The 26,446-nt window shown below is 39.8% G+C and overlaps 1 protein-coding gene across 1 annotated transcript in view; it reads left to right on the forward strand.

Annotated features, from left to right (window-relative positions):
• The window catches only part of LOC142379038 (dual specificity testis-specific protein kinase 2-like), a 50,594-nt gene that overhangs the window by 16,405 nt on the left and 7,743 nt on the right, over nucleotides 1–26,446 (forward strand). The window contains exons 3-10 of the mRNA XM_075464110.1: nucleotides 11,300–11,421; nucleotides 15,136–15,184; nucleotides 16,082–16,228; nucleotides 20,830–20,912; nucleotides 21,545–21,635; nucleotides 22,788–22,871; nucleotides 25,360–25,446; nucleotides 25,605–25,698. Coding sequence (XP_075320225.1) covers nucleotides 11,300–11,421; nucleotides 15,136–15,184; nucleotides 16,082–16,228; nucleotides 20,830–20,912; nucleotides 21,545–21,635; nucleotides 22,788–22,871; nucleotides 25,360–25,446; nucleotides 25,605–25,698 — 757 coding nt within the window. The remainder of the gene's footprint in view (nucleotides 1–11,299; nucleotides 11,422–15,135; nucleotides 15,185–16,081; nucleotides 16,229–20,829; nucleotides 20,913–21,544; nucleotides 21,636–22,787; nucleotides 22,872–25,359; nucleotides 25,447–25,604; nucleotides 25,699–26,446) is intronic.

Genomic DNA, 26,446 nt, shown 5'->3' on the forward strand with positions numbered 1-26,446 from the left:
AAAAGGGGGTTGAGAGGCCGCACCTCTAGAGTTTGCGACATGGATAGACGAAAGGCGGCAAAGAAACGCTGTCAACAGCGTTGGCGATGTAAATCGCAGACCGGACAAGTTATGTATTTTCCCCTACTGTGATGGTCAATAAAATGTGATGAACTCCAGATTAAATTAAATCTAAAATTGAACGATGTTTTACTTTTTCTCCAATAAGATCAGGAAGAAGTGGTCCGATATGAAGCGTCACACCGGCCAGCCGTGTTGACCACAGAGGTCCTAGAAAGACAAACAGAGATCGTGAAGTGGATGATGGCTTTAACACACACCATGCAATCTATCGACAGTACATTGAAAGACATAAATGAAACACTGAAGTCACAGAATAAATGCTGAAAGAAATCGTTGTTCTCCTTTCTTTTTTCCTTGAATAACAGAATGCTTACCAAAAGTCAGAATCGCTGAATACGTTCCTCTCTTCTCCTGAGCGCTCTTGGCTGTGCAGGCTGGTGGTAGGGATCTCTGGGTACGGGGTCCTCTGGATGTACATCTGGAAATGGCACTCCAGTTTTTTGGGCAATGTTATGGAGATCCCCGCATGCAATAATAATATTGCATACCTTTTCGGGCGTATAGGGTTCCCCCCGCAGCCGAGAGACAGATCCAGCTTTAGGAGCCCTATACACCTCTCCACAGTGGCACGCGTGCGCGTATGCGCAGTGTTAAAGCGCCTCTCCTGTTCGGTGTGAGGGTGCGCGGTTGAATAATGAGCCATCACTCTTCCAATTACGGAGTTGTACTTGTTTAATTTATTTAATTTGCGTTTATGTTTATATTTATGTTGAAGTCAAATAAAACATGGGCCTTCTTTGAAGTGATAAGTCTGTAATTTTAACCTAGGGATTTGTTGCGACTCCTGAGCACGCACTAGTGACGCTGCTGTATTGCAGTCACCGCAGGTCAAAATGGAAAAGTGCGTACACCGGCCTCAGACCTGTCGTGGCGATTTCATCTTTCCTGCGCTCACGATGGATTTGATAAATGCCAACCTTTGCGCAGAAAAGAACGTACACACGACCTACGCACGTTTTTCGTCTTACGCAAGTTTGATAAATGAGGGCCATTAGGTGCATTCCCACTGTAAGAAACTTTTGCAGTTCCTATAACCTTTTCAGGAATAGGGGCCGTTTTTCCCCGCATTCAGAGATACAGGAACGAGGGACCACGGCCCTTAGTTCCTATAACCATTTTAGCTCCTTCTCTGAGGCAGGGTCTTTTCTGGGTTCCATATGAACACAGATGACGTAGATGTTTGGTGGATGTTAGCTATGCCCATTGTCAGATTTCTGCTTCTTCATGTTCCTAATCTGCTCAACGTAAACAGTAGAATAACGGCTGAAATGTTTACTCATACGACGACACAAACGGCGCATGTTTTATATGTTAAACTTGCACGTTGTCTCCTTTGTCTGCGGCACTCTGCTCTCCTTCCTTCCTTCATGAAACGAAGAAGTATTGCCTGCCACTCGATTCTTCGTCTCCTGACTCTCTCTGTGTGCTCTTCCAGCCTCGATGTTAGACGCCCTATGTGATCGTCCATGATTAATATCACCGTCATGCAGACCATTGAATACGATGGCCTCCTCGCTCTACATATTAGCTTCTTGGTGGTGTTTTTGTCATCTCCTTACTTTTCACGGGTTTTGTTTTGTTTTGTTGTTGAGTGTGGGGCTAAAGTAACACGTCACTGTCGCAGACGGTTGCGTTGCATCAGTCCCTATTAAGGTCCCGACTCATGTGCGAATGCAAAATGAAACAGTTCCCCTGGGGAAGGGCAGTTCATAGAACAAAATTTGAGGTGGACAGTTCTTAGAACTAAAACTGGAGAAATGTAATTTCTCCTGCTAGTTCTCGTCAGAACTCTGGCTGCAGCATTTCAGATCAGCTGGAGGCTTTCAGAGATTTTTTTGGACAGACCAATAATGAAGAATTACAGTAGTCCAATCTTGAAGTGAAAAATGCATGGACTAGTTTTCTGCATCACTCTGAGACAGGATGTTCCTAATTTTGGCAATATTATGAAGGTGAAAAAAGGCAGTCCTAGAAACCTGTTTTATATGTGCGTCAAAGGACAGATTCTGATAAAAAAAAAATAACTCCAAGGGTCCTCACTTTAGTACTAGAGGCCAAGGAAATGCCAGATAGAGTAAGTATATAACTAGACAGTTTCTCCTTGAAGCGATTGGGTCCAAAGACCACAAGCAGGACATTTTGAGTCATCCAGGTTTTAGTCTTTAAGACATGCTTGTTGTCTAACCATTTTATTGGTTTAATCTAATTTCATAGATACATATAGCTGAGTATCATCAGCATAGTAATAGAAATGTATGCCATGTTGTTTTATATGATTACGTAATGGAAGCATGTATAGAGTGAATAAATCGGTCCAACCACAGAAAACTGTCAACTCCTTAATTTACTATGGTGTACTCCGGAAAAAAAAGATTTTCTTCGTTTACAAGAACAAATTATAATCTGTCAGATGAATATTACTTTAATCCATATTACATGTCAAAGTCTTTGTAAGAGAATGCTGCAATCGATCGTATCAAATACAGTACTGAGATCCAACAGGACAAGCACAGACACAAGACCACTATCAGAGGCTAAGAAGAGATCACTTGTAGGGGTGTAAATCGGTTACCTGACTCCCGCCCTCTGGTATTCGCATACCATCTGGGACGAGCCCACAACCGACATGATTTCAAATGGGGCTATTTTTTCTAAAACTCGTGCATGTGATTGGATGAAGAATCTGTCCGTCATCTTAACTGACACGCCACTGCAGCCTCTCCCAATGACTCAACCCGTGACGTAGCTCAGAGCTTACCTGACTCCCGCCCTCTGGAGCATGAATGGGCGGCCATAACGCGGCCATAATGCCGCCCATTCATCCAAAGTCCCACCCAGCGATTAATGATTGGCTCTGATTATTTTCTAATCGGAAGAAACACATATGACTCCCAGGCTCCTCAGATGGTTGTGTGAGGAAAGGGAACGCCCCCGCGTGTAGTTGGTGAACGCAGCCAGATGACGTGAGTCAGGTTAGTAAATCGGCACCATCGGCGATTTGATTCGATTTCGATTTCATAAGCCAACGATTCGATTATTTTCGATTCTTCAGAATTCCCCACGATTCGATTCGATACGATTCGATTCTCAATATTTTTACACTTTTTATATATAATAAGTTTGAAATAAATCAACAAAAATATAATTTGCCTTTTATTGAGAATACAGAAACAGTATTCTATACACACTTCAGTGCTTACTGTGCAGGTCTAGTATGGCCATTAGCCTATTCACTGTATAAAAAAAGAGAAAAAAAAACAAAGACTGACCTACAGTGCAAGTAAATCAACACTGCAATTTTCTTTCATACAAAATTGGTTACATTTTGAAAATATCCTTTGCAGTAGGTGAACTCACTGAAAAAAAACTCCACAAATTCTTAAAAGAAAAAAAATGCATTTGCATTTTAGAAGTATGAGGTAATTGTGGTCAGTTGACTTGAGCTATAGTAAGGGCCTTGCAAATAGAACACTAAAAAAAACAGTTAAAGTGCAATAAGAATAAAAAATAACAAAAGGACATAAGCCCACAGCCCAATAATAGCAAAAAAAAACAAGGAGGCTGACCTACATTTCAATGGTGCTCCTGGACAGATTTTTCTTCATGAAAATCAACTGGTCCACATGCTCAGAAGACAATACACTGCGCTCTGAACGCACAATGTCCCCTGCTGTACTAAATACCCGTTCTGATGGTACACTTGTGCCAGGAATGCATAAGTAAGTCTTGGCCAGGTCTGCAAGGAAAGGAAACTCAGCCTGGTGAGCTCTCCACCAGTCTAACACCTTACCACCTAGGCCCAAAGATGCAACTTCTCTGTACTTCCTAATTTCATCATAGGCTAGCTCATTGGATGTTTTGTTTCTGACACTTGGGTCCTCAGTACAGAAGGACTCGCCAAACAGGTCCTCCAACACCTTTGATTTCTTGGGAACAGTAGGGCATTCTAGAATGGCACAGAAAAAAATACTTAATTATTGTTCTACTTGTAATCTAATTATTATTTACTTATCTATTATCTACTTGATTAGTTGTGTGTTACATATAACAGTACATGCCTTCAGTGGTTTCTTCCTCACGTTTCTCATTCGCATCATTTAGCTCATCCACATCATGTGGCTCCCTAGGAATCTGGTCAGAAGTGTGAGGAGGTGTTTGCTCACGTTCAGACTGGGCCTGCTCTGACTCATTCTGTAACACAGACCCACACATAAACAGAGACTTATTAGTAAAAGGTAGGGTAGAGTGCTCAAATTTCAATGAGACAATGGCTTTATCAGTGTTATTATTTAGATTAAATGACTAAAATGAGAAGCAACTTACCCTCTGTTCCTTTAGCTGTGCCGCTTCTTCAGCAATATCTTCAAAGGTTTGGTTTCTTCTCACATCACTGAGGAAAGGAAGCTTTTTGAATCGGGGGTCCAATGCAGCTGCGCGAAGTAAGAATGGTTCTTCGTCCACATATTGCCCTCTAAGATCTTCAGCCATGAGTCGTTTAATTTCTTTGATTAAGTGGGCGTCACCCGGTGCCTCCTCGAAATGCGCCAACAACTTCATTCGGAGGGGTGCCAGGACAGACACAGTTGGCTGCTTCTCCTCGCACATCAACGTTGTAGCCACCTTCAGTGGGGCCAGTAGACTCAGCATCTGTTCGGCAGCTGTTATGTCGCCCTCACTCAGCGTATGCACGTCACCTTTCTGTCCAGCAGTGTCGCCGTCACCGCCGGTTGCTGTTCGAGAAAACGTTCCAGCATGTCGAACGAACTGTTCCATCTTGTTTTGACGTCCGTTATTAGCTTATGTCGTGGAAGCTCCAGCAAACGTTGCTTCTCCTTCATAACTGCAGGTGGGCTGCGGTGAAAAAAACCCACAACTTTTCTCACGCGTCCTAAAAGCCTGTCTGCGGCAGCAAGCTTCAGACCATCTTGTCAGATTGAGTGTATGCGCAAAACACTTTATGTGCAGTGAGAACTCTGCCTCTCTAGCAGCTTTGACCATGTTGGAAGCGTTGTCGGTGACGAGAGCAGGTGCTTTGTCCAATACACCCCACTCTTCACATGCACCTCTCAGAATATGCCCGATATTAACTCCCGAATGAGTGTCTTCCATGATACGAGTCTGTAAAACATGGTTTTTCATTTGCCATTCGTTGTCAATGAAATGACACGTTACAGTGATGTAGGACTCCATCGTGCATGAAGTCCATCCATCGGAGGTTATGGCTACTCGCCCTGCACTCTTCAGCCCCTGAATAACTTCATTGCGCACTTTATTGTACATCTTCGGAATGTAGGACTCGCTGAAATGTTGCCGCGAGGGGATGTTGTACCTCGGCTCAAGGACTTCGAGGATGTATCTAAAGCCTTCGTTCTCTACAACACAGTAGGGCCTCATGTCTTTGCACATAAAAAACGCAAGGGCCCTGGTTATGTTTTTTGCCCATTTCGAAGTTGCCGACAACTTTTGAGGAAAAAACGTTGTCAGCGGCGTTGTTGGTCTTTCTGTACAATCGGTCTCAGTGATACCATGACGCCTTTTCATGTGTGCCGATAGATTTGATGTATTAGTGTGGTATTTGATCTCAGCCTGACAGCCTTTGTCTCTGCACACTGCAACATCTCTTACCATTATTCCTCCTGTTTTTCTGAAGCCAAAATATTTCCAAACCCATGACTTTAAGCCGACGGGAGTAAATATCTCTTGCGGTTCCATCGCTCTCACTGGGGATGGCGCGCGGAAGTAGTCGAGGAGGTTGACGGTAGGGGCGTGTGAAGTAGTAAAACAATAGCACCACCCGCAGTTTAGGAGTACGGTAATTAGAAACGCACACGTCCGAGTAGATGCTGAAAATACACAGGTGAACAGGCGGCAAACTATGAATTTAATTAATCACACTGATCGATTATCTCGCGGACGAGTCGACGCATCGAATCGTCGGCTGTATAATCGATGAATCGACCCAAAACGATTACTATTTACACCCCTAATCACTTGTAACTTTCACCAGTGCTGTTTCTGTGCTATGATGCACTCTGAATCCTGACTGAAACTCTTCAAACAGATTATTTCTGAGTAAACAGAAAGAGGTAACAGGGAAGGAGAAGGATTACAGTACTCGTCAACAACAGATGGTGTAATCTTGGACATGTTACTAAGAAAGAGCTCCTCTGCACCCCAGTTATTGAAGTATTCGCTGCAAGGTCCTGTCCATGTTGTACACAGAGAGAGTTCACCTGTGTTACCTGCCAATGCTACATGTACATTCATCAGCTAAATTGTTACCAAGCTACAAAAACAATACCCCAACCCACTGATGGTGACCTCTGAATATTTCTTCCACACCTTTGTCTCTGCTACATTTGTTTTTCAGCTGATTTATGTATTTTTTTGTTGTTGTCTATCTGTAACAATAGCATATCTTTAATAATGGATTATATTCCAGCAATATAATTTCCCTTATGGGATTAATAAAGTATTATTGAATTGAATTTATTGAGGATAGTTTTGTACAGTTACAGCTGCAGTCAATGCTTAAGGTGAAGGTGAATAATTGTGAAGGTGCAATTAAGAAATGTTAAATACAACATTTTCTCAATCAAAAATAAACTGTCGGTGTGAAGACGCGCCGCCGTCACTAGCTCACCAGACGAGTTTGTGTTATGAGTGTTATTTAAAAGACTCTTGAACAATTCATACATTTGAAGATTGCACAGACGAAACACACACGGGTATGTGTGTGTATTTAAATATATTTATTGATTGAGTACGGTACATTACAGTCCAGAAATAATCATGTCATGGGGAGGGACGCAGGTCTGACGCACCTAGTAGTTCACCTGTGAATGAGACAACGTGGATTGATAAGCCGACAGCGGTAGAAGGGAATAAAGACTAACGCAACGTGTATTAGTTGTATTGATTGTGGATTAGCATAAATTTACCTCTGCTTGTCATCCTGTCTCCCGAGGGCACGCGCACCTTATTAGTTCCGGCAGGGAGTAGGACAAGGTGGAAATAGATAGAGGGGAGTTTCATGTTGTGTAAATATGTATTTAACTGGTGTAAAATATGTATGTGTGTTTATTAGGTTTACTGTGGGTGTGTTGATGGTTGATTATATATATATTTTATATTATATTATATTATATTACATATATATATATATATATATATATATATATATATATATATTTTTTTTCAAGTGATGAGTTAGGGTGTAAATATTGCTGTAGATATACTGTAGGTATGTGTGTGTCTCTGATTTTATCCGGATTAAATGGTATAGTCCAGCTCATTATCTGAGCCGAAGGTATATAAGTAGTCAGTCTGAAAATGTCTGTGTTGGTGTATGGATTATTGATAAGAAAAATAAATGTATCTGGATCCTCAATCTTGGAATTCTCCTTATTGCCTCCATTTAAAAAAAATGTTGAGCTACTTGACGAATTTGAATTTCCCCCATTGGGGGATAAATAAAGTATTTTTCTATTCTATTCTATTCTATTCTATTCTATGGCCGCTCAGACATTCTAACGGTTGGTCCTCTCAGATTACATGTGTATGTCTTTTGCTGGCGACATGTAACTGTCAATATCTGGCACAATATTATGAAATGCTGCTGCATTCATGTAGTGTTTAAAATGCATCAGCATCTGTATTCAGTTAAAACTGAACATTTAGCCCAGTTCTATAGAATACCTGTATATACCATATATCACTATTCAGCCCAAAAATACTGGAATAGAATTTTTGGTCCATATTACTCAGCTCTATTTTTACAGGAAATTTGCAACTTTGTGGATCCACCTTACACTTCTCTTGCCATTTAATTGGAACTTGAAAAAAAATGGTCAAATCATAGAATAGAATAGAAAAATACTTTATTCAATATTCATCATATTGAATTTGTTTGATTCTAAGAAACAAGCATGCCTGTGTTGTTAGTAAATGACTCATACCTGATCAGCAATATTATAAACTGGCTGAATCTGAATTCATAAATGAGTTCATTGTTGAACCAGTCACAGAACTGGCTACTCACATGCGAGACACGTACTGCATTGCAACCATGTGCTAATTTTCCTGATTTACTATATCTGGACCTAAATTTACATTAACGTCAGTGCCAAATATTGTACAGTGGTCCTTGTCTAGTTCTTTATTAAGGCTGATTATTTACAGTATTGTTTTTTGTAATGATATAAAGATTTCTGAAACAAGCGCCAGACTGTTTTCACAGGCTGGAGTTAATTACCAATCACACGTAGCTGAAAAAGGAGATTTAGCCTGAAGAAATTCAAAATATTTTTTGAGCTCAAGGCCTTATCCATCGAGAAGTCGTGCCCTTTGTAAGTGGTAAAACTCAGTGTGCTGTTTTCTTGTTAACTCTTCACTGTGTGTTGGTGTGTGTGTGTTCACATTTCTGTGCATGTCTGCGTGCCGTGGCCCTCAGTAATGGCACGGTGGATTTGTACAGATCAGGAGGAGTGATGGGAAATCCACAAAGCCTATTAGTGCTATGCTATTAATACACACAGGAACACACACACATGTGCACACAATCTCATAAACAAAGAATAAAACAAAATGAAAAGTAGCATGTCGCCTCTAGACTGCAACGAAATAAGTCAATGATAAAAGCTGATTTACAATTTACTGATGGTTGTTAAAAAAAAACTTATTTGCTAAAGAAAAGAAATTCATTTTTTTCAGCAGTTACTGTAGGCAACCGTGCAGCTTACATCAATCATAGCCTGGAACATAAAGCACTGCACAAAAGAATAGTCACCCCTCCTTTCTTTTATTGTAAGTGGGCTGTAATTATATAGGACTTTTCTAGTCTAATTTGACTAGAAAAGTGCTTTCACATTACAAGCCACAGTCATCCATTCACACACATTGTAGCACTTCTTAAGCCCCATACACACACGTCGCTGCTATTTACTCGCTACTCGCTCACTCGCCTACTCGCCACTCGCTTGGGTGCTTTTGCTGACTTGGTGTGTAGAAGTTGGGTGGCCACTGTTTGGAGAACACTGGGGGAACGTCACCTGTCAATAATCTGTATTCTGCATTTTAATTGGCTACTCGCTTTTACTCGCTTACTCACGTCGCTCGAAGTTGAAATATGTTCATCTCGGAATCCGCCCACATCGCATCGCTTGTACTCGCTTGTACTCTCCTCGCCTACTCGCCTCGCGTGAACACATAGACATTCTATTGACTTTACTCGCTGAGCGAGTAAATAGCAGCGACGTGTGTGTATGGGGCTTTAGTCTATATAGTGTTACAGGCTACACAATACTTTTTATTTTTTCACACACATTTATACACTGACGGGGGTATTGTAGGTAACGTGGTTCAGGGAAGCCGGGGATCAAGCCACACACCTTCAGATTAGCAAACAACTTTTCTTCCTGATGATCTGAGAGAGACATTTTATTTTGTCTCCAAGAGACATACTTCTGTGTAATCCTTCAAAGTGGTTTTGGGCAACATTTCTCCATGCTTTCTGAAGTTCTTTCAAAGTCTTTCTTTGGACATTGGAATACAGTATGTCTTTTTTTGGTCTGTTACATCACTTAACGTTAAACTACGAATCATTTCAGCATAAAAATGGCACCAAATTCAAGGCATGAAACAGTGTTGTGTCTACACATAACGGACAACTGGGAATCGGACCAATTTTAAACTGTGTCTGAATTACTGAATTACTAGCAGCATCTCAAATAGGTATCAGCTGACAAAACTCAGCATGATGTGTAGCATCCTTAAAATAGTTGAGGAAACTGGACAAGTGGAGGACAAAAGAAAAGGTGATCCCCCGGAGCCAAGACCTCAACATTATTGAAGCAGTGTCAGATAATCTTGACAGAGAAAGGAACAGTACTTTGGAACGTCATTCAAGAAGCCTGGAGAACTATTCCTGAAGAATACTTAAAGAAATAAGAAAGCTTGAGGGTTCAGGTTGTTTTTTTAAGAACAAAGTTGCTCATACCAAATATTAACTGTCAAGTTCATTAAAATTGTACTAACTCTGTTTTTTTGCCACATATACTGTAATAGTATAAACATAAAAGGAAATTTATGTTTGTATACTTTTTTTTCAAGGAAAGCTCATATTTCCTGTTTTCCTAGTAATATGTCAACACGTCTATTGAACAGAAATGTTTGTTCTCTTAACCTATGATGGTCTCAACCTTTCAAGTCTTCAGCAAAGAATGCATAGCATCAATATTTTCAAGACACAAATTATTATAATTTTACAAAGAAGTATTGATCGGCATGAGGGTATAGTTTAGAATTGCAGTAGAAGGTTAACCTTCTTATGGTTGGTTTTTCAAATTTCTTGTTTTTAGCTTAGAGTATTAGTGGTTTAGATTATTTGTTCCCATATGTCATTTGGAATCAAAGTCTTTCTTTTGAGCTCCAAAAACAGTAAGGTTGTCTGTTAAAGAGAGTTTATCCAGTCCTTTGTGGGTGATTGGCTAGTTTAGTTCCCAGAGGCACATTAAGCCATTTGAGTGCCATCCTTACTTGCAAACAACATAATTATTGATGTTAATGTTAACCTACTATGATAACATTATCATGTATTTAGACTTTGTTTAGCTAAGAAACAAAGTCAGGATTATCCCTTGTTAACTTTGATTATCATAATCATGTGATTATGTTGTGTTGCCATTTTTGTACAAATTCAAACTGATAACATTTCAATTCGATATAAAAGTATGGTAGAAAGTTAAAATAGTAGAACGTAAGTCATTGTATTTTTAGTCATCTCCTTGACCTAAGGCGATGAATAAACTGCGTGGTTTATTAATTTGACTAATTGGCCAACTGTAGGAAGAGTGGCTTTTTACCGCAACTCAAAGCTTTAGAAATGGTTTTACATTCCTGCCTTCATCTATTCTTCACCACAGTTTTATCAGAGAGGTCTACAGACAAGGTCCTAGGACATTTTCCTTTTTTTTCCCATTCAGTTTGCCAGATGTGAACTTTGTGTCAAGTTCTAGACACATCACAAGAACAATTAAACCAAATTGAATGCATCTGACCACAGTAAAAAATCTCAGTAATTTTGTAAATTAAATTTAAGCTTTTAATTTGTCCAAATTTACAAACTGTTGATGAAATGACTAAATCACTCACATTGAATCCTCTGTGTGCATTACAGGTGCAGCATCGCATTACAGGACAGGTGATGGCGCTGAAAATGAACACACTTGCAAGTAACAAAGCTAACATGCTACGAGAAGTGCAGCTTATGAACAGACTTTGCCATCCAAACATACTCAGGTAGGGAGAAACATGATATTTGTGCTGAAATAAATTTTTTTCATTGTCCAGAGAAACGTTTTCAACATCTACTCATTCAAAGCCAGTCACTATACTTTTATTCATGTCATTCGTTCTGTAACTTTTCATTGCTATCGTTGTGTTATATGTTCATTGAAAAAAATGACCTGTGAGGTCAAGTTAAAGGGGAATTCCGGGGCATTTGAAGCGCAATCCCATTGCTAGAGGTTGTCAAATACTGACAGTAGGACACAGACTGGTGCAAATCGGCGCTCCCTGTGCGGCGATTGCGCTGTTTGCGCAGCCTGTCATGCTAGCCAAATACGTGGTGACCAAGGGGCAGGTGCTAAACCTTCCACGTAAAACAACAACTTGCACACTGCAGAAACGTCACACCACTTTATAAACCATCCGACAATAAAGTCACAAGCCTTACCATCAAAACCATATGCATGGTTCTCACATTACTGGCATGGGGACGTTACAAAACAACTTTATCATACGCAGTTTTTCTAATATTCAGTGTATGTGTTAATGTTTAATGTCTTCTCACGATTGGAAGGAAAACATGTTTAGATTTAATTGTGTATCTGTTTTGAATTACAAAAATAAGCCAACTTTTAGCAGCATTTTAATGAACCATTGAAGAATTTTTCTGATAAGTCTAAACTCAAATGATCTGTAATAGCAAAATAATTTTTTTTTTTTTTTTTGTGTTCTAAATTAGTCAAAAACTGAAATCTCTAAAGGTTTTTTTTATGCATCAAAGCAGTTACAATGCTGGTTTGAAACTAGTCTCTAACTTAGAACTAGTTATTTCTGCTTCAACTGCCATAGCCCTGAAAAAGCAGCACAAACTCTTTCCTGGTCAGGAAACAAAGAACAAAAGTTTAGAATAGCTCATGTCAAGTACGGGAAGCAAGGTTATGGAGACCAACTCAAATGTGATCGCTACTTTTAAAAGCCAGCTCAGCATCTAGTCTTTTTAATTCCAGAAAGAGCAATAAATACCTGAGATTCAACATGGCAACAAAGTTGAAGCAGCAGTGTAAGCACAATGCTCAGTGTGTCTCATTCCTGCTATTTAATGATTTATTGTCACAAGTTGTATTTGTGAATGCTGCCTGATCTGCAGCATAGAGTGGCGTTCACAATTACTGTTTTCAGTTGAATTTATAATCCATGTTTGGAACAATGGCAGGCAGTGAAGTGAAGGAATGACATGGTTCTGTGATAGCTCTCTGACAGTGGAAGATCTTAGCTGGATCTTTATAGAACCAGATAAGAACTGACTATAGCCCCAGTCCTGAGCTAGCACTGGAACACTTTAATGCTGTTTCCACATGTTAGTAATGTACTTCTTAATCCAGATTCATCTTTGTCAATGCAAAATAGTGACTGAGGCTGTTGTTTCAGATCAGGTTAAGTCAAATTATATCCGAATGAACAAATTAATAAAAATGATTTAATGAACATAAAGAACAACACTGCCCACCCTCAACATAACGGTGTTGAAACAAAGGAGTGTGAACGATACAGAAGGTAGTTCCTGCCAGCAACAATGTCCATTAATAATAACAACAAAATGTCAAGTACGGGAAGCAAGGTTATGGAGACCAACTCAAATGTGATCGCTACTTTTAAAAGCCAGCTCAGCATCTAGTCTTTTTAATTCCAGAAAGAGCAATAAATACCTGAGATTCAACATGGCAACAAAGTTGAAGCAGCAGTGTAAGCACAATGCTCAGTGTGTCTCATTCCTGCTATTTAATGATTTATTGTCACAAGTTGTATTTGTGAATGCTGCCTGATCTGCAGCATAGAGTGGCGTTCACAATTACTGTTTTCAGTTGAATTTATAATCCATGTTTGGAACAATGGCAGGCAGTGAAGTGAAGGAATGACATGGTTCTGTGATAGCTCTCTGACAGTGGAAGATCTTAGCTGGATCTTTATAGAACCAGATAAGAACTGACTATAGCCCCAGTCCTGAGCTAGCACTGGAACACTTTAATGCTGTTTCCACATGTTAGTAATGTACTTCTTAATCCAGATTCATCTTTGTCAATGCAAAATAGTGACTGAGGCTGTTGTTTCAGATCAGGTTAAGTCAAATTATATCCGAATGAACAAATTAATAAAAATGATTTAATGAACATAAAGAACAACACTGCCCACCCTCAACATAACGGTGTTGAAACAAAGGAGTGTGAACGATACAGAAGGTAGTTCCTGCCAGCAACAATGTCCATTAATAATAACAACAAAATGATGATCGTTCGAAAAAAATTACAACATTATTAGTTCCCTTTGGGATAAATAAAGCTTTTTTTTTTCATTTGAATTAATTTCATCTTGAAAGTTCCATCCTGAGTTTGCATGTTCTCCACTTGTATGCGTGGTTTCTCACCAGGTACTCGGCTTCCTCCCACCATCAAAAAACATGCATGTTAGGTTAACTGGTGACTCTAAATTGACCCTAGGAGTGAGTGTGCGCGTGAATGGTTGTATGTCTTGTTTGTCTCTGTGGCCCTGTGATGGACCCTGCCTCTCGCCCAAAAACAGCTGGGATAGGCTCCAGCCCCCACGCAACGCTAAACTGGATTAAAGTGATACTCCGGAGTAGATTCAACCTGGGGTCATTTGAACCGTGATATCCAGCCAAGTAGCCCACCCGCAGTTTTTTCGATATTGGCTGAACATCAGCTGAGTTACTGAGTTATCCCGAATAGCTTAGTACAAGGGTAAATGGATCCTGGTCCGTATCTCCAAAATTACCACACTAAAATCACATGCCATGACACCAAACTTCTACAGTAGTACAAATATGGTCTGTACTCACCAAACGATGCATTTGGAAGTTTGAAAATAGTCCAGGAGTTTATTATTATCAACACAAGCCTGATAGCTTCTCTGCAGCTAAAGCTGCGTCGACGTCACTTCAGGGAGCTGGGAGCTTCAAAGTAAGATGAGGGTTGATCTACTACTGTAGACAACAAAGCAAGGCTGCTCAATTTCTCCATTGATAAAATAATTTCACAACCCTACAACATAAAAATTCATAAAAAAACATGTAGAATATAGCATATACTTTGTTGTCTACAGTAGTAGATCAACCCTCATCTTACTTTGAAGCTCCCAGCTCCCTGAAGTGACGTCGACGCAGCTTTAGCTGCAGAGAAGCTATCAGGCTTGTGTTGATAATAATAAACTCCTGGACTATTTTCAAACTTCCAAATGCATCGTTTGGTGAGTACAGACCATATTTGTACTACTGTAGAAGTTTGGTGTCATGGCATGTGATTTTAGTGTGGTAATTTTGGAGATACTGCCAGGATCCATTAACCCTTGTACGAAGCTATTCGGGATAACTCTGTAACTCAGCTGATGTTCAGCCAATATCGAAAAAACTGCGGGTGGGCTACTTGGCTGCATATCACGGTTCAAATGACCCCAGGTTGAATCTACTCCGGAGTATCACTTTAAGTGAGCATAGAAAAATGGATCGATGGATCGAAGTTCCACACTGATGTTGGGCTGTATCTTTGTCAATATGTGACTATTTCCTCTGAGACACACAAGGGGGCGTCACATTCTCACATTTGAATCTGTATCTGTGGATGCTGTCAAATCCATTGTGCATTCAGAAGAATTAGTAAAAGTGACATTTATGACCTTTAGTAGATTTTGATGATATTTTTTATTTCTCCTCAGGTTTCTTGGGGTTTGTGTACATGAAGGTCAGCTACACGCTTTGACTGAGGTATAACTGTTGATCTTTCTTACGTGCTTACTGCATTTGCAGTTTTCTCAAACTACATAAAATGAGTTCCGTTTTTTTTATTTTTTATTTCTACCTAGTATTCAATTAATTTAGTTATATTGATCATCATTATGCAATAAAAGTGTACGAAAACACCACATTCTGAAAGCTAGAATAAGCAAGATCATTAGTGAGCAGTGTGAATGCATTTAAAGTCATGGTTCAACGCATTGTTTACAAAACGTTTTATCCAAATTGTTTATGTAACAATGTAACAGCAGGGTAGCCTGGCTGACGCGTCCACATCTCGATGAGATGGTGGTCTGGGAACTAGGTGTGCATTTTCTCGTATTTGAGGCGTGGTTTACGAATACCTAGAGCCGTTTATTGGGCGCTACGAATGTCTATCAAATGGCGTCTGGTTCTTCCCATGCTGCTTTGCGCGCGATTCATAGCCAATTGTATCACTTATACCAGATGACGTATGTAGAGCGACAGAAATTTGATGAGGAAGAATAAGACGCTTTACTGTGTATGAGAAGACGATGGCGTTTAACGATTATTAACTTGCGTTCTAAGCTACTTAAAACACTTTCTAAGGCTGCATCGAACGGTAACGTTGTGTCCACTGCCATGTTGGATTAACACTCTACAAGCTTCGGTGTCACGCATAGACGTCGTCATCATCTTGCTGTGCCCCCCCCCCCCCCCCCCCCCCGTTCTGTGATTGGTTCCCTAACTCAGGCAAAAATAAGGGCGGTGGTTTCCAGGCTGCCTTTGCAGTGTGAATGAAATCGCGCGCAAAGCAGCATGGGAATTCCTAGGCTAACAGCAGTGGTTAGTTGTTTAATAGAGAATCTGTTTGTCTGTCTGTCTCTATCCATCCTCTCTCTGTAGTACATAAATGGTGGCAACCTGGAGCAGCTTCTAGATAGTGATCTGTACCTGTCGTGGGGCGTCAGGATCGATCTGTCTCTGGATATCGCCCAAGGGCTGCAGTACCTGCACAGCAAGGGCATTTTCCACAGAGACCTCACCTCCAAGGTACAGTATGGGAAATTACAACAATGTGTGTTACAATCAGTGCTTAGAAGTAACGCGTTACTGTAATCCGATTACTTTTTCAAGTAACGAGTAAAGTAAGGGATTAGAATTGCAAAAAAGTAATTAGATTACTGTTACTTTCACACAAACAGGCTGCGTAACTGCGTTACTAAACCGTGATTTTGTTTGAGAGAGTGTCTCATGACAATCACGTATGAGGGGTGCAACATCAGTGACAGTGTCGTCTGCTGTACACTCTGCGTGGGAAGAATGTTTTTATCTACAGCGAAAAATTCCACCTCAAATCTGAGCAAGCATCTAGCAAGCCGGCACAGGAATGTGAAACTCATTAAGAAATCGCCGGATCCTCACACTGCGGCTACAGCATCCAATTCCACCGGGCCCCTCTCCTGCTAAACAAGTAAAAATAGACTTAAGAGCGACAGGACTTAAAGCCACTGTACTGAAGAAGCTAGTCGCTGTCTATATTGTCAAGGACATATTGCCCATTTCCACTGTAGACTAAATCATTCCAATGCATCATAGAAAAAATACCGACCAAAAACGGTGTCAAGCTACCGCAGAGAAAGTCATTTGCAGGATACCTTGAAAGAGAATACGACATTAGGGCTCTCAAGTCTCACGCATTGGGCATGACAGACACGCTTTTCCATCTTTTGCCACATACTCCTGCCCAGGCACGTCACCAGACACTTTTTACCGGGGCACAGGCCCCTGTAAACATGCGTTGTGCCCCTGTAAAAATTCCCATATACATCCTTCAGACTACGCTAAGACCGATGTGCAGAATAACATTGGCACGATTTTCATTATTTCAACCACGTAACCTTCTTTAGCCTGCATAGGTCTACCAAAGACTGAAGTGAAGAGGTTGTATTCGCAGGCATTGGCACCCATGTCTGTGCATGTTCAGCAAATGGACCGTGTGTGACGCGTAGCGCGCAAAATCAGAGTTGGAAGGCAAGATACTGCAGCCCGCACGTCTTTTATCAACGGATAGTAGCCCACACATTTTGCCAATCAAAGCATAGTAGGCTATATGAACCACTACACATTGATGGATTGCCGTCATCATGGTCATGGACATAAGGAAATTCTTACAGAGGAGAGTCAGGGACAGAGAAGCAACTAGGAGAGCTGAGAATGAAGTGGAGGGAGGTAAGAGATTTGTTTTCTCTGTTGTGTCAACTCCCACGCCTACCTATAGACCACTGTAATTTCTTACGCCAAACACACAATGTTTGCATTTAGGCTTAAAGAGTGTTCCATGACATATGAAAAACACGAGACAGTATCCTATTCCGCCTATTATAGCCTATTTGCTTAACTATCTTAGGCATTATAAATGGGTAAAATATGGGTAGACTAGTTTAAAAGGCTACTCAATCAGGGGAATAACTTATCAGACCATATCAGGTACTCTTAATTTAAGATTTTGACTTTTTATTTTGCAATATTCCCTCTTGTAGAAGTATTTCTTGACTGTGCTACAGTAAGATTAAAACATGTTCAGTACCTGGACAGATACATTATTTTGTATCTGTTGAAAGTTGTAATACTGTGCATACTGTGTTTTTTAGTAATATTGCCTCTTGTAAAAGGCTTACTTGATTATGTTTGATGAGCTACAGAAGGAGGAATTGAAAAGCTTAATGGCTGAACTCAGAAGTGTTTTTATTTGCTTAGATAACCTATAGCTCTGTTAAACCTGTTGAGGGTTCATGCAAATTTGAATAAATATTCTTATACATCCAGTACAGGCTCATTTTCTGTATACAGTAAGGCAGTGTTGGTGGTGGTGTTCTGGCTGGGGGCCTGTGCCCCTGTACAGCTGTATACCTAGCTACGTCCCTGCTCCTGCCACACATTATATTTCTCATGCTGAAAAACTAATATAGATTTCACTGGTGCGCCACTATCGCTATTGAAACGGCAGGAAACAAGCACGTCTCCCATGAGTCTGAGCAGAGCAGTTATTAATAACAACAACACTAATAATAAAATGATTAATGAAAGACCCCCATTCCTGCGACCCGTCCAACCATGGGGGGGGGGGGGCGTCACTCCTCTCTGCATTCAAAACTTGAGAGCCCTGTTCGACTAAACTGTTATTATGCTTATTATTAAGCTATTATGTCAATTTTATATGATGGAATATGCAGAAAGAATAGATTTAGGCTGAAAGGTCTATTGCTTTATAGCGTACACAGGTTGTGCATCATGTTTTTGAAAAGTAACTAAGTAAAGTAATCAGTAAAGTAACTGGATTACTTTCTTGTAGAAGTAATTAGTAATCAGTAACCAATTACTATTTAAGTAACTTGACCAACACTGGTTACAATATACTGGCACTTATGATAATAGTACTGGGAAAATCTGTGAAAACCCACTAAGTAACTATTCATAACAGCTACATTGATTATGTTTATGATTTTAGATTTTAGATGTTTTATTCTACAAAGAAAACCATTGCTTGGTTTCAATTAACTAATGTTTAGAAGCTGGTTTCCAGTTTCCCTTTTTAGTTGCTAGGGGACTTGGGAGAGCTTCAGTCATTTGCCTGTTAAGACAGATAGGAAAAGCAAGACTCAAATCAGACTAATGACAGGAAACAATCTTTTTAAGTGTTTTTAATTTGAACATTGAAGTAATTTTCAGTGACACTGGAAATAGCTGGGACAATAAGGAAACAAAAATAAGATTTAAAAAAAACAAAAACATTTTGAAGCCATTATTTGGCTTCCAATGAACAATATAAACAATTGAGATGCATTTACTTTCTGTTAAAGGGATAGTTCGCCTCTTTTGACATGAAGCTGTATGACATCCCATATTAGCAACATCATTTATGAACATTGACTTACCCCCTGCTGCATCCTGTGAGCCGAGTTCCAGCTGAGTTTTGGAGTTGACGAAGGTAGTCCGGCTAGTTGGCTGGGGACACAAAAATAAAGCGTCTTGCTTCTCAAAACAATATGCGTTCAAAAGAGTAATACATTTGCATCACAAAATCGTTGTCCAGGAAAAAGTCAGACCTCACATCGCTTGGCGCTATTTTTGCCTCACTTGATATCAATGCATCCAATGTAAACTGTGCAGACCGAAGAGCAGACCGAGCAGTTCCCTGCTTCCGAGCAGTAAACACCGTAACAGATGCAGCTATCGCTAGGTGGCTGGACAGATGCACAGACCACTGGGTTCGAGTTAACCTTTTATTTCTTAACTCGAAAGGCTCACAAGGATGAACTCAGTGGACGGTCTCAGCTTCTCCACGCTCTCCTTGCTCTCCTTGCTCCTGTTCTCTCTCTGCCAGGTCATCTCCTGGCTCTTTTCTTCCCCGCCCGGACCAGCACGCTACTGATAAAGGGGAGAATGATTAGCTGATGATGTGCAGATGTGCCCATCATCTCCCCTCCCCCTGTCCTCTGAGCCCTTCCCACCTCTCCTCTGCACCTGATGCACCACGCCCCCCCTCCACAGATGTCATACAGCTTCATGTCAAAAGAGGAGAACTATCCCTTTAATAGTAACATCAGAGCTTGCATAGATATGGCTGTGAGACAGGACTCATCCCAGTTCTTATTTCAGAATGAAACCTTCTCTGCTTGTTAGGCTATTTTCAGAATGATAAAAAAAAGTTTGAAAAATTGGTCAGCCTTATTATCCTACCGAAAAGCTGAAGGCAGACTCATCTTTATTCACTCTTATTTCTAGAGATGCAGCCACTTAGAATTGTCTTTACCTGTCAAATACCAACCAGTTTCCTTGCAATCTCAGGCTAAGACCTATGGAAAACCAGCTAAGAAGTGAAATACTTTCATTAAGCAGCCATACAGAGTGGCTGTGTCTATATTAGTTTTCATGCATAAACCTGATTGTAAGAAGGTTTTCTACATAATGTTCAATGAAATGTCTCTCCAAGCAGTTTCTGTCTTGGACTCCACCCAGACATTTCCTCCTCTTCATGTCACATAAGTGCATGGACACAAGCAGTAATACAGTCCTTATTTATACAGTCAGTGAATGTTTTGTACATTGGAGTAGATAGGAAACATCTACAAAATCCATCTTTAGCTCTCTCCAGAGATGCTCTTGATTGCTTGCCTGGGCTGGACTGTAAAGCCTAGTTCACACTACAAGATTTTAATGTGAATTTTTACCAGACAAATGTTGGAGATCACTTTGCGGTTCCATCGCTATATGTGAACGCCCCCCCATAGATGCAATTTGTGAGGCTTGCTGAGATGTTTATTTGATCTTTACGAATCAGATGGGTTAGGAGCATTTAGTGAACTTACAGCCACATTGTACACATACCAATGAACATATTGGATGCAATATTATGGCATAATAGTGCCATAATAAGTAGTTGGACATTCTGTGCCTTATAATTGTAGCCTGAACCAGTTTATGGCAGCAGATTCATGTTTGTATTTAATATAATTCGAAAAGTAAGAAAAAAAACACTTAAACACACACACACACACACACACTAAACTTGTACATTTAGGTAGTTTTATTCACCACCTTTTTATCAAAAGTTGTTGTAGATGTAACATTAGCTATGTTTCCCCATTCAGAACTGTCTGGTTCGCTGTGATAACGGCAAGTTCACTGCTGTGGTGGGAGACTTTGGCCTTGCAGAGAAAATACCAGATTACAGGTCAGTGGGATGTAATCATCGATTTAGTTGTTCTTGTTCTTCTCCTTATTATTATTATTATTATTATTATTATTATTATTATTATCATCATTATTATTATTAAAGAGGGTGCCTGGTTCAAATCCCGGCTGGGTTCTTTCTGTGTGGAGTTTGTATGTTCTCCCCATGTATACGTGGGTTCTCACCAGGTACTCTGGCTTGTTCCCAAAAGCCTGCATGTTAGGTTGATGGTGATTCTAAATTGACCCTAGGAGTGAGTTTGAGTGTGCATGACTGTGTGTCTCGTTTGTCGCTGTGTGGACCTGTAATGGACCGCCGACCCGTCCAGGGTGTACCCTCAATATTATTATTAGTAGTAGTAGTAGTAGCAGTAGTAGTAGTAGTAGTAGTAGTAGTAGTAGTAGTAGTATTTCTTATGTTAAATAAGAAAGATAAACTTTATTGATCCCAAAGGAAATTTGTGTTATCCCCATCGTATTGTAACAGTTGACAGTGACCGTCTTTGTCAGTTGTCTAACAGATTGTCCCACAAAAATTCAGAGACAGAGGGTTAATTCTAATGAGTTGAACCACAAGAGTGAAAGTAAAATCTACTAAATGTTCTAACTGCATATGACTTGTTTTCTTTGCAGTGATTGTGTGGAGAAGCGCCCTCTGGCTATTGTGGGCTCTCCATACTGGATGGCCCCTGAAGTTCTGAGAGGAGAACTGTATAATGAAAAGGTAAACCTGTTTGGACTTTGTGCACTCATGCAAACACCTCCGGGAGAACAGTACAGATGCAGACAATTTTGGTGTAACTGAACAAATAACCATTCTTTCTCTTGGTCAAAAGTGTAATGATAACAATAATCCAATTAAATTTTACTGAGGGGGCTTTGCTATAGCTATACTTGGTTATGACCAGAGTCAGATGTTACTTCATGTTACGTTTCTTTTCTCTTTTTCTTTTCAACCTTCATCCTAACCAGTAGAAGCAGCTTGTTATTTTTAATCTATTAGAAAAGATTTTTTCCTCTCAAACGGTTTTACGTTAATACCATTTTATTGAACTTAACTTTTTCACCAGCACTGATTCTCTCCCACATTCAAGCACGGGGTATATCATATTCTGTACTCAACTCAACTCAACTCAACTTTATTTATAAAGCCCTTTAAAAACAGCTGTGGCTGAAACAAAGTGATGTACATGAATAACAACGCAAAGTACAAGACATAAAACATAAGAACAATATTAAAACAATAAAAACAATAAAGAAAAAAAAGAAAGAGAGTCTCACGCTGGGTTAAAAGCCAGGGAATAAAAATGGGTTTTAAGACGAGTTTTAAAAATTGGACAGTGAAGTGGCTTGTCTAATGTGCAATGGGAGGTCGTTCTGTAGATGGATACCTTCTGTTGTGATCACCTTGCACCTGCATTTTCCTAAATATCTGCCAGTTTTACAGTATAACGTACAGCTGAAGCACAGACAGAGTTGTTTAGGTAATCAGGGACATCGGGGACTGCAGGCACAAGTTAGATTATGTCTCCTGTAGATCTCTGTAATCACCTTCTGACTGCTATTACAGTGACACTGACTGATAACAATCTTATATTAGTACTTAAAAATGTACAAAGTATGAAATTTAAAAGATGGCAAGGATATACATTACATGTAAGGTATTTTGATTTTCACTTTTAAACACATTGTTGATTGAGTTTCTCACCAACAGTAATTAACAATAACTTTGCATTATACTGATAGGTTAGGCATATACCAGCCTTAAGGTTGAATTTTAATTACTGTGTGGAATCTAGTTGGAACCCCGAACACATGCCTTCCTGATGAGAGCCAACATCTGGACAGAACTGACATGTTCTTCTTCTTTGATCAGGTGGATGTGTTTGCATATGGCATCATCCTGTGTGAGATCATAGCTCGGATTGAAGCTGATCCTGATTTCTTACCCAGAACAGAGGTAGGAGTCTGTAGTGGGTCATTGTGGTCTGTCATGTTTAGATCCTATTGTGGGAACATAAATCAACTTTCACAGTTACTCTGGGAACTTGGAAACAAAGCTTGAAACTTTTTAATTTTAAAACAAAAGAAAAAAACTTAAAGTGATACTCCGGAGTAGATTCAACCTGGGGTCATTTGAACCGTGATATCCAGCCAAGTAGCCCACCCGCAGTTTTTTCGATATTGGCTGAACATCAGCTGAGTTACTGAGTTATCCCGAATAGCTTCGTACAAGGGTTAATGGATCCTGGTCCGTATCTCCAAAATTACCACACTAAAATCTTAAACCATGACACCAAACTTCTACAGTAGTACAAATATGGTCTGTACTCACAAAGCGATGCATTTGGAAGTTTGAAAATAGTCCAGGAGTTTATTATTATCAACACAAGCCTGATAGCTTCTCTGCAGCTAAAGCTGCGTCGACGTCACTTCAGGGAGCTGGGAGCTTCAAAGTAAGATGAGGGTTGATCTACTACTGTAGACAACAAAGCAAGGCTGCTCAATTTCTCCATTGATAAAATAATTTCACAACTCTACAACAAAAAAATTCATAAAAAAACATGTAGAATATAGCATATACTTTGCATATATAGCATATATAGTTTGGTGTCATGGCATGTGATTTTAGTGTGGTAATTTTGGAGATACGGACCAGGATCCATTAACCCTTGTACGAAGCTATTCGGGATAACTCAGTAACTCAGCTGATGTTCAGCCAATATCGAAAAAACTGCGGGTGGGCTACTTGGCTGGATATCACGGTTCAAATGACCCCAGGTTGAATCTACTCCGGAGTATCACTTTAAGACTGATTTGAAAGAAATATACAGGGACTGCGTTTTGGTTGGTATCTATCTACTCAATGTGCTTTAATGCGATCTTAACTCTGGTGTTTTCTTATTATTAGCATTGTGTGACTTGGAAAATAAGTGGTCACAGTGCAAGTAATTTCTGAATGGTCTTTGCATGAAAATGGTCTGTAATGTAGCAGCACTCTTACCTCAGAGTTGTAATTTATAAAAAAAAAATAACCTAAATGTTGCTATGTTTTTGGACAGAAGAAACATTTTCATAGTTCATAACTATCAGAGGACATATGCCACCATTTTTGGGTCCACACAACAGGAACTCAGGGCAATTGTAGGTTTTTTCTTGTCTTTTACAGTTTGTAGTTTGAAGCAGGTACTCTCAATGACAATAGAAACCAAATGCAACATTGAAAATACAAATTTGTATAGTTACTGGACCAGATGGCAAAGGTTGACTGTGCAGACCACAGCTCATAACTTTGGACCTGACGCAAAATGCAGACATACACATGGGCTGACAGCGCTGTCCAGGCTTTTGACTGCAATGTACTTTGACTCACATATTAGAGCCTTGAACTGTTTCTTAATCCTGCTCCTGAACATTCTGACTATTCACACGAGTGCCATTGCTTTTGTTCCTTCTCCTGTCCTTCACTTAATGCTTTAAACAGATGTGAAACTTACCGAGCCTCACAGCTTCAGTTGTTGACTTAAAGGATAAGACCGGTTTTTTGACATTGGGCACTTGATTTCACATTATAACATGATGTTCTACTCACCCCTGCTTGTTGTTGAACATTTGGAGCTGTTCCAAAGATATTCGCGAGTTGTCTGGCTGCTCTCTTGAGATATTCGGCTATGAAACGGTTTCCTATGGGCAAGTTTATACAGGCACAAACTATGCTGTTTATAATTTATTAATTACTGTACACTAGCACTGATAACGTGGAGATGCGTCGCTTACTTAAAAAAATCCGGGTTACTGTAATTTTGAATTTTTGTCGTAAAGTGGGTGTTACTGACGTCCTCGTCGTGCTACTACCACAGACAGCCCACAGACCTGCTGCCTATTTATTCATTCGGCTAAAATTCAAAATTAGTAATCCGGATTTTTTTGTAGTTTTTTGTTTGCAACAGAGAGGGGCTGAGTAGGGTGCTGTGATTTTCTGTTGACCGCTATCACAATCACGATCGCAATCTATGTCATAACATCTACAAAGCATCATGCAAGTCAAATCCCGTATGCATGTTTATTAATAAAACAATCAAAAGCAGCTACGGGCAGATATTTTGTTTGTACATAGCGTGTCGGACATATCACCCTACATTAACCTCTCAGCGGCTAAATGTTGCGCTGGATAGCCGTTACCACACCAACTACCACGAATATTATTTTATGCATCAGTTGTATAAATATATGTATTGGACCATATCATGTTAGATACAAAAACGTCAAAATATACAGCCCAGAAAAGTCCTGTGTCAGTTTGTTGATCCAGATAAAACCAGACTTCAGTGTACAAGAACTTGTTCCCCACTGAAGGGGAAAAGAACTCACTATCTCTCTCTGTGTCACTATCTCTCTGTGTGTCACTATCTCCCTCTGTGTGTGGTTGTCTACGTGTGTGTGTTTAGGACTTTGGGCTTGACGTGAATACATTTGAGAACATGATAGGAGATTGTCCATCTGCGTTCTTTAGCCTCGCTGTGACCTGCTGTAATGTAAGTGCTGTCATTAATCATACTGTTAATCATACTGTTACTCATTGTGTTTTAACTGGCATGACCAGGCAACTATGACACATTTTAGCAACAGCATGTCTTCACCATCAGGATCTTACAACTGTCCAAAAAAATGACACTTTATCTTTCATTTTCAGATGAGTGCAGAGAGGCGTCCGGCATTCTCTGACATTGTCTTTACTTTGGAGGCCATGGGGAGAGAAGATGCAAGAGAGATGCCCATTGGACATGGTAAAAGGAACAAATATTTAATTAATTAAATTTGAAATGCCCTCACATTTTACAGCACTGTCAATATGGGTGCCAACAACAGACTACAGGATCATTTTTCCTGAATGCTCAAAACATTTCCCCATTTTTGATTACAACTCTTAGCATAGTTGGACGAGTGTTGTGACAGGCAGACAGGTTATATGCCAGGACCCATCTAGGTGGGGTCCTAGATTGTTTCAATTCGAAAATTGCTTAAGTGGTACAGTTTCAATTTGTGCATTTAGTAATTCAGCTTTGGCTACATATTTTCACACCTGCAGTGAACTCACTACTACAACTCTCAGGATTACCCCTAAGAGAGTTGCACACTTCAGGGCTGACTAAAATGCATCAAGGCTGGTATATATTTGGGTATTTGTTACTGGGGAATTCTCTCCCAAATTAATTTTCCTTTTCTTGTGGAAATTCCTGCAGGAGCTGTTGATTTTTACTTTTACCACAAGAAATACTTTTTTACTGAGAAATGTTTGCAGAAATGTTTACAGATGTACTATAAAGAACGAGACTAGATTAAAGGACAGCAAAATCGTTACAAGAGTAATTAGCATGTCAGAAATATGTGTCATACTTGCATATTCATTATTTATTACGTTTGTTTGATTTGTTGATTACGATCAGAAATCCCACTGGTAACTGAGCATCTTTTTTTTTTTTTTTTTTTTTGAGGAAATGCTATATAGCTGTTACTAGTAGGGCTTAAAGGAAC

Source organism: Odontesthes bonariensis, chromosome 4 (assembly GCF_027942865.1).
Source record: "Odontesthes bonariensis isolate fOdoBon6 chromosome 4, fOdoBon6.hap1, whole genome shotgun sequence".
In the NCBI taxonomy this organism is placed as follows: domain Eukaryota; kingdom Metazoa; phylum Chordata; class Actinopteri; order Atheriniformes; family Atherinopsidae; genus Odontesthes; species Odontesthes bonariensis.